The sequence below is a fragment of the Micropterus dolomieu genome, linkage group LG06, assembly GCF_021292245.1.
Source record: "Micropterus dolomieu isolate WLL.071019.BEF.003 ecotype Adirondacks linkage group LG06, ASM2129224v1, whole genome shotgun sequence".
Classification (NCBI taxonomy): Eukaryota; Metazoa; Chordata; class Actinopteri; order Centrarchiformes; family Centrarchidae; genus Micropterus; species Micropterus dolomieu.
This window is the reverse complement of record NC_060155.1, coordinates 10,138,808-10,147,905: the sequence shown is the minus strand read 5'-3', so window position 1 is coordinate 10,147,905 and position 9,098 is coordinate 10,138,808. Positions and strand designations below refer to the sequence as shown.

Here is a 9,098-nt window from a genome sequence, read left to right as displayed (position 1 = left end):
AAATAAATAAATAAAAGTTTGATTTCCTGTTAATATAAAAACATTTAACGGACAATATACTTTCATAGTAAAGTTTTATGCAGGAATTGAATTTCCTGTTGGTAAAAAACAGTTAAAAGGTCATTTCTGCTGCTGTTGGTCTCTCACATCAAAACAATAATAAAAGGCATAGTTTGATGTCTTGAAGTAGCGTGGGAGTTGTCTTCATTGTTAAACAGCCTCCAGTAATGATGAAAATCAGACGTGCATTAAAGTTTTATTCGTGTTACTTTTAGTCATGTTCACCGATTTCCTTCCTCACTCTGACGAACTAAAGAGGACATATGACGGCATTGACATGCGACCAAATTAAATGCACCGTTACCTTGAATAAAAGTACAGATTTCTTTGGAAGTACGCAACCCAACAAAATGTATAAGATAGGTCTTGTAGTTTTTGGATATTTTAATGTGTAAATGTTACATGTACCTTTTTAAGTATGTTGATTTTAGTTTATACTACCTACAAAATGGCATCCTAAGGCAAGTAGTATAATGCATTGTATACAGTTTGTTTGTTGTATGGAAAATAGAAGTTCCTCACCTTTCACCGGTGGTGCAGGTAATCGCCTCCTCACCTGTCTAGATGAGTCCAGGGTGACGGGCTGCAGGAGGATGCATGTGAACAATAAGGTTTTTTTTGTTTTAGTAACATAATGTTGTGGTAGTTACAGTCTTATGATAAAGATGTAGAAACGTAAACAGGTACGCACCATAACTGGAATGGTCCTGGTCTTCGTTGAGCGTGACTGTGTGTCCACATTGAGGCCTGCACTCTTCAAAGCAGCAATTCTGGCCGAGATATCACAAGTCTAGAGCAGAAACAACGCAAACAAATAAGATCGTTGACTTTTGATTGCAGCGCCTCCATAAAGCCAATCTGTCTCGTGTTTTTAAAGACCAGAACCCTGCAGCAAAAAAGCCATGTACCTCCAGATTTCATTGAAAGTGGTGATGTTCTGCTTGCTTGTGCTGAGTTAAACAAGCTGATCTTTTCTTTTACAAAAACCCCCATTAGGACATTAAGTGTAGTTCGTAAAAAAACAAACAAAAGGGGGCTTGGAGTGTGGGAATTCAAACTAAAGTACAGCTTGATCTCCTAAACATAGTAGTATTCAGGTCTAATAATAAGCAGCAAAAGACTTTCAGGGTTTCCTGATATTCCATTTTCAGCTATGAAATGGACATTTCCAACTTCAACCCACCTGTAGGTCAGACTGTTGAACTTTGGCAGCTGCTGATGCTACCTGCTCCTCCAGGAAGGACAGCTCCATATCGGACGTGGCGCTGCAGATGCCCCTGGCACACTCCTCTAGGTCACTCAGCTCCGCCTCCAGACTGTACACCACACCAGCTGCCACATACACCTGCAGCATATCCAGTTCAACATATCTTAAACTGAAAACAAGACTTGTGACTTTCTTAACTTAAACTTGTTTTTACTCATTGTTACAGGGAAGTAAAACTGTTGATGCTTGTTAATCCAATCATTACTCTTGTTTTACCCTTCAGATTTTCTGAACTATAACCTGCTGGCCACACGTCCACTTCTCTAAACTTTACCACTACTAGCATCACTACAAAGCACTTACACACACTTACAACAGCAGTTAAAATGGCCTTTTGATATAGAGGAAATGTGTGCACTATGTTTCCTTTAAAACACTTTAACATCACTTTATAATGAGTGAATGTTTTGTAACATTTTAAGATCAAACAACTATTGTAATGAATACTTAACTACTGAACTATTTATAGTAAGATCACATGTAGCTGTATTTAGTTATATTTTTACAAGCCCTTCTATATCTTGCAACATATACAGTCCCCTCCAAATGTATTGGAACGTTAAGGCAAATTCCTTTGTTTCTGTTGTTCACTGAAGACATTTAAGATCAAAAGATGAGTATGAGACAAGAGTTTAATAGTGTCAGTCAGATGCTTACAATTAAGAACTGGTCTGTAGTATAATATTACTGCACGCTGAAAACAAGTGACAAGCATCAGCTCAAATCTAGTAAATGGAATTTAAACTGAAATAAAGCTGAACTTACATTCTCCTCCAGTCTAGAGAACTGCTGATCCAGTTTCTTGGGGTCAGTGTTGGGGGGCAGTGATGTGGTGGAGGGTCGGGGTTCTTCTCCCTCCTCTACCTGCAGCAGCTCTTCAGTGGCGTTCAGCACCTTCAGGACCTCAGTCGTGATACTGCGCAGAGACTCTGCCGAGTACCTCTAAAATACACAGACAGACAGGTGTTTTTCTAAAGCTGCCGGATATCTTTGTAATAACTGATATTTAGGAGAATGGTAAAAGAATTGTTATTAATAATTTATACTTAAATATTATAATTTAATATTTTTACTTTGATTTTCATTTTCCTACACCCCTGTCTACAGGATTATATAGAATTCTGATCATAATTATAAAAGAGGATACCAATGCTCTTTTAGTGAAACTGATTAATGAAATGTTACATGGATTAGCAGCCTTTCATATCAAGCAGAGCCACTGTTATTCAATAAAAGAGGAACGCAAAAATACATCACTGCTTTTAATGAAGTCCAAACAAAAACGTCATTAAAAAAATAAGACATTAATGAACAAAAGTAAAGATACTTTAACACTTCAGTGGATGAGGAGCTTCTATCATATCTTCAGTGAATAACGTGATTGGCTGATACATTCATACTAGTTGGCCAACACAGGCTTGATGTGACCACCAGTGTGACCCGAATACATGATTAACAGCAGCATTTTGAAAATTAAGTTGTGAAATTAAATGTGAGCATAAAATATACGATAGCAATGAGAGTGAAAAGTGTAAATGAAGTACACCTGCATCTTAATCAGCAGTCTTTGCTATGCTGCCTTCCTAAAGCCAAACAGGCTCTCACCTGCTCCAGCAGAGTTGATATAAACTCTATTGTTTTGTAAAGCTCCATGTCACTACCCTACAGTGCACAGAGGAAAGCAGAGAAGAGAAGAAAACACAGGACAAAAGGGGAAGAAAGTCAGCATCAAGCAGAGTGTTAGTTGTATTTAGTTACATTGCAAAGGATATTCGCTCAGATCAAGTTCCTGGCAGATGTAATGCTTTCTTAAAAGTGAGCCTAGAACTCTTGCTGACGATGGGTACTTTTAAAATTATATTAGTAGCACAAATAAAGAAAAGTTATTAATAAAATAAGTTGAACTCAATAACCACTAAGATTATTTGGTCAAACTATCACTTCCAACATTTACATTTACTTACTTGGCAGATGCTTTTATCCAAAGCGACTTACATTTGAGGTTTCCAAGATCAAGGAGGAGCTCTCATGCTCAGTAAAAGTAAAGTGACCGAGTAATATCACTTACACAGCAACATCTATCTAAAGTCTGCCAACATTAGCCACAACAATTTACTAGCTGGTTGAGATACTGGTGATAATGGTGTAACAATCTCACAAGTAAAGAAGAAGCATAAAGTCAGCAAACGGATTCAGTAACATTAGTTACCAAGCAAAATCTATTTTATACAGAACCCATAAGGTAAAATATTTTATCCTATGAGAACAAGTTATTTACTATAAATTCATATGCATCTCTAACAACATCAGATACACACAGCCACTAGATAACAGAGAGAACTCAGCTGATCAAGTCCCAAACGGTGATATATGTATGTTTTTTTTATAATAACTTGTTCCTTCGAGATAATTAACTTGTGCACCATTCAGGACTTTGGTGACTTTTTCTGCTAACATTAGCAAGCGGTCATACCAGACCAAGCGAAGCTGCAGCTGTACTGAATTGGGAAAAAAATGTTTTACTGCTATTGAATATCACATTTTAATTTGGCTATATTAAGGTAACAATAAATCCTACAATGCAAGTAAAGAAGAGCCATAAAGTCAGCAAACATTCAGTTTTGTCAGTTACAAACATATCTATTTATAGTTTGCTAACATTAGCCACCATAAGCTACTGGTCATACCAGACCAAGTGAAGCTGTAGCAGGGAAACCCCTGAGAGTATTGAAATGTGCAACGGTGCATTTTATTGCTAATTTTTCATTTGTAAGAGAGATAATAGGTTATTTCTCTTTCAAAATTTACATAGAATCACCTTAATACTATAATTGCAACAGACTGTTAGTGGAAAATATATGATTATGAACAGGTTTTTGAAACTGAACCTGACTTCTGTTACTCTTGCAAGGAGCATTGGCCACCACCAAGGCACAACAATGCTTGTATGTGTCACAGTCCAGAAAGAGATAGAAAAGTGCTTACAATTTGAATCTCCTCTGGTGACAGTAAACTCTCCTGAAGAGAAGAAGCGATGCTCTGCTCCGTGTCGTCTGCATTTTCTTCTTTGGTTTCCTCACATCTTTCATGTGTTTCTTTACTTTCACAGCCTCCCTCTGCAACATCTCCCTGTGTCTCCATCATCTGCCACTCAGTTGCGTCTTTTTCCCTTCTGTCTTCTTGTTTGTCATCATCTACTTCTACTATTTCACATGTATATTTGGCCTCCAGTGTCTCCACGAGATTTCTTTTTTCTTGTGGATCTTTATCTTTTGCCTGCTGCTCATTTTCATTTCCGCCTGTAGCATCTCCAGTTTCCTTTTCTCTGGAAATATTTCCTCCATTGTGCTCAGTGGCATTTTCTCCTGGTCTTTCTTTCACAGCTGACATCACATTGTCGCCTCGACTTTGAAACTCTTTTGCACTTCCTGTCTCTTCCGATGAATTTGTTCTTTGTGCATCCACAACGGTGTCCTCAAATCCACTTTCTTCCCTTGTTTTTACATTCTCATCTGTCTCCCTATATATTCTCTCATTTTCTGCAGCTTCATCCTTTAATGTCTCTACCTGCATGTCGTCCAGAGTCATCATCAACATGCTGCTGATTATTCTCTCAAATTCTGCGTCTTCCTCGCCGCTGTCTGTTGCCATCTCCCCCTGACTCCCTTCACTTTCTCTTATTCTTTCCTCTTCCTGGCTCTCTCCCTCCTTTTTGTCTGGCCGCTTTGCCTCTGGCTGATTCTCTTGTTGGACTTTTGTCTCATGTAAGGCTATTATATCCCCAGTTCTCTCTGCTTCCATCTCTTGTCTTTCCTCTTTCTCGCTTACTTGTTTAGCCTTATCCTCTTTCCAAACATCTACTTTTTCTTCACACATATGCTCCTTTACCGTCCTTTCATCCTCAATCGCCTCTGTAACTCTCTCCCGCATGCAATCTCTCTTTTCCTCTACTTCTGTTAGATTTTGTTGGACATCTTCCACTTTTGATTGACCATCCAAAACATTCACTGTTGTTACATCAGTGCTCTCTTTCTTTCTTTCCTCAGTTTCATCAGTTAAATCAAACATCTTTTCATTTACTTCCTGCTCCATCTCTCCCTCATTCTCTCCAACTCTCTCCAGCTCATCCTCAGTGGAAGAAAACTGAGAAGCACCGACTAGACTGGGCAAATCGAGCCACATAGCAGCCTGGACGGCTTTTTCTGCCTCCAGTTTCCACAGCGTCTCTTCTGCTATCGCTTCCTCTCCTTCTTCACCTCTGCCTGCTCTGTCTAACTCATCCTCTGTGGATGAAAACTGGATGCCGTTGACTTTGTTAGCTAATCGGCATACTTTCAACGCCAGCTCCTCATCCTCCCCTTCTTCTTCTCCTGTCTTCTTCTCTTCATTCATGATGCCTAGCCTGTCCAGCTCATCCTCTGTGGAGGAGAACTGACTAGCCCCGACTTCCCTTTCCAGCTGACAGAGTTTATAAGTAAGTCCGTCTGTCTTTTCCTCCTCCTGTTCTTTATTTACCTCCCCCTTATTTTCATCCTTGTCTCCCTCCCATTCTCCTTCACTCTGTCCGACTTTGTCTAACTCATCATCAGTAGACGAGAAGTACGTGAGTCTGGACTGTGCGACCAGCTTGTATAATCGGTATTTCATCTCTTCATCATCATCTTCTTCTTTCTCCTCCTCTTTCTCCTCATCTGTTCTTCCTTCATCCAGGTCAATCTCCATCTTCCACAGCTTCTCGTATTCCTCATCTCTGTCCTTGCTTCCTTGTCTACCAGAATCTCTCTTTCCATCGTCTTCTTCCTCTCCAGAGGAGGAGTCAGAAACTCGACCTGCCACCTGTTGTCGTTTTAACGTGAGCTCCCGGTCCATCTGATTGGCTCCGTGTCCTGTGATGTCACTCCCAAGGTCAAAATGTTCAGGGGTTGTGGCTCCAGAGGTCATAGTGTCTAGGGGGGTCACAGCATCAGGAGAATGATGGGAATTGTTGTCTGTTTTGCTGTAATCCTGTCAATGTAAGAAATAATAGAAATAAAAGTAAACAATAAAATGTTTATTTCTGTGGTGAATGAAATAGGATTTCGCTTAATAAGCTTCAAGACATTATATCTCTATTTAATTCAGGTAGCATTTCAACTATACAAAGGCAGATAAAATAAGCCCTGCACATGTTACACCAGCAATTCTTTGTATTTTATTGAAAATTTATTATACTCTCAGTTGCCAGTAATTAGGAACACCAAGTTAAAACTGATGCCATCTAATACAATAGTCCTGCAATAAGTGAGAGGTGCTATTTTTAGAATTAGTTTTTAAGGAATTTAGGGCGGCACATAATGATTATTTTCCTTTTACACAACAAAAAGTGAAAGCTTTTGAGACCCTAGTGTCACCTTCAAATGCCTTGTTTGGTCCAAAATATTACATTTAAAATCATATAAAACACAGAACAGCAGCACATCTTCACATTTGAGAAGCTAAAACCACAGAATATTTGCCATTTAATCATAAGTTTGTCATTCTTGTTTCAGCTAGCAAGGAATTAATTTAATATTTTGATATATTTTCCTGCATTCCCATATTAACAACCCTACTGCTGTTTTTGTGTTCACTGAAAAAACCCTGTGATCCAGACTTTAAATTCATGAACCATAACAGGAAGTTTACAGATGATATAGTACAGAGTTGGCAGTTTGACATGATTATGTAACACCTACTTGGCTGTATCATAATTTGAACATCCACCTCTTATTTCATCTCACCAGTTTGTAGCTTGAAGTAACTTATTTCTTACCACCACAGAAGAAGACGACTCTTTTTTACTCGTCCTTTTTTTCCTTAGTCTCCTGACTTTTCCAGCTTCTGGCTCGGCAGTCACCTCGCTCTCCACTTCATCTTCTGCTCCTTCCACATTAAAGGTCACATCCATGATGTTGGCCCTGTGGGATGATGAAGGTTTGCCTGATCTCCGCGGCATCTTCCTCTTAAAAAGAGCCAGCAGAGGTGTATTAGGCTTCCAGTTCCCCTCAGCATCTGAAAACAGATCGTCTCTGCTGTCTAGGTCTCCCATCAGCGGGGACGGGATCCTGTCGCAGGTGTCCTGCGGGTTAAAGTTAGAGTCTGTCATCTTTCTGTGGAACTCCTGGAGGGCAGCACCCCAGGAGCTGTCGGGCTCGGGTTTGCTATCATTGTCAGAGCCCATGCCTTCGTAGGCGGACACCACACCAGACTCCCTCTCCAAGGCACTGTAGACCAGGCTCTTCCTTTTCGTCAGCAGGCTGGGACGCGACAGCTGGGCGCTCTGCAGGGCAATCCAGTTCCCATCTGGGCTCTTTAGCACTGAAGACACGCCTCCACATGTGAGCGCGCGCGCACGCACACACACACACACACACACACACACACACACGACCCACACAAAGTAACACATGCAGCAACATAAACAAACACAGTTGACCCAGGCAATAGCTGACATTGATTATATCAATTACTAATCACTTATATAACATATGTTTATGTTTAACCCCTTAACCTCCATTATTACCGTATATACATAGCTCTTCATTGAAGCTACTAGCGATTAAACAATTTGATCAACAAAAATGTGCTAAGTTAACCAGTGGCATGACAAAATCTAGACGGTGATTGATGGGTTTAAGAAGCAATGTGCAAAAATATCTTACCAGCATTGTCCAGCCTGTCTACACTCTTCCAGTTTGACATAGCTAACCCACCGCCTTCCTTCTTTAATGCCTGTAGAGAGTCTTGTATCAGACCTGGAGGGTCATTGTCCATCAGAGAGAAGGCAGAGTTTGACCTCTGGGAAGAGACATATGACAAATAAAAAATGTATGAAAAGTAGAAAAACAATTACACTTCTGTTGTGTCACAGTCACTTCTTCTATCTACAATCATTCTGTAGGCACACCGGACGTCAGCAATAAGATAAAGTCAACAGAGCCATTTTACCAGCAGAGGTCAGCAAATGTCACCATACAAATGAGAAGACTTGCACACACAACATTTCACTCTTCCTTTATTAGTGGTGGAAGATAATCAGATCCTTCACTGAAATAAAGGTACCAATACCACAATGTAAAAATTCCTCCATTACATTTACTCATTTGGCAGACGCTTTTATCCAAAGCGACTTACATTTGAGGAACAACATACAAGCATCAACAGAGCATCAAATACAGATCTACAACTGACAATACATACTAGTAAGAGCAGCAATAAATACTAGTAAGAGCTCATAGCACATATCACATCAATGGGGTAAATACCTAGGGAAGTTAGTTACTTAGTTACCTAAGAGTTAACAAAAAGTGCAATCGATACAAAAAAAAGTGCAATCAATACAAAAAAGTGCAATCAATACAAGATAATTGTAGGGGATAGAAGAACACAGAAAGTGCATGTTAGAGGTTAGGAGTTAGAGGTGTTATAAGAGGAAGTTTTCAAGAGCTTCTTGAAGTTAGAGAGGGACGCCCCTGCTCTGATGGCGTGTGGTAGCTCGTTCCACCAACGTGGTGTCACAGATGAGAATAGCCAGGACTGGGATTGCTTTGTGTGAAGGGATGGCAGAGCCAGGCGGCGTTCGCTGGAGGAGCGTAGCGGGCGAGAAGGAACGTGAGTTTGTATTATGGAGTTTAGGTAGATGGGTGCAGACCCAGTAGTCACTCTGTATGCAAGCATTAGTGACTTGAATTTGATTCTGGAGGCCACGGGGAGCCAGTGGAGGTCACTGAGTAATGGAGTGACATGAGTCCTT

The 9,098-nt window shown here is 40.1% G+C and overlaps 1 protein-coding gene across 2 annotated transcripts in view; it reads right to left on the bottom strand.

Annotated features, from left to right (window-relative positions):
- The window catches only part of myripa (myosin VIIA and Rab interacting protein a), a 34,040-nt gene that overhangs the window by 556 nt on the left and 24,386 nt on the right, over window positions 1-9,098 (bottom strand). For both annotated transcript variants that reach the window (XM_046052256.1, XM_046052257.1), the window contains exons 9-15: window positions 8,008-8,143; window positions 7,119-7,675; window positions 4,313-6,331; window positions 2,093-2,269; window positions 1,244-1,405; window positions 752-850; window positions 583-643 (exon numbers count right to left, since the gene is read on the bottom strand). In XM_046052256.1, coding sequence (XP_045908212.1) covers window positions 583-643; window positions 752-850; window positions 1,244-1,405; window positions 2,093-2,269; window positions 4,313-6,331; window positions 7,119-7,675; window positions 8,008-8,143 — 3,211 coding nt within the window. The remainder of the gene's footprint in view (window positions 1-582; window positions 644-751; window positions 851-1,243; window positions 1,406-2,092; window positions 2,270-4,312; window positions 6,332-7,118; window positions 7,676-8,007; window positions 8,144-9,098) is intronic.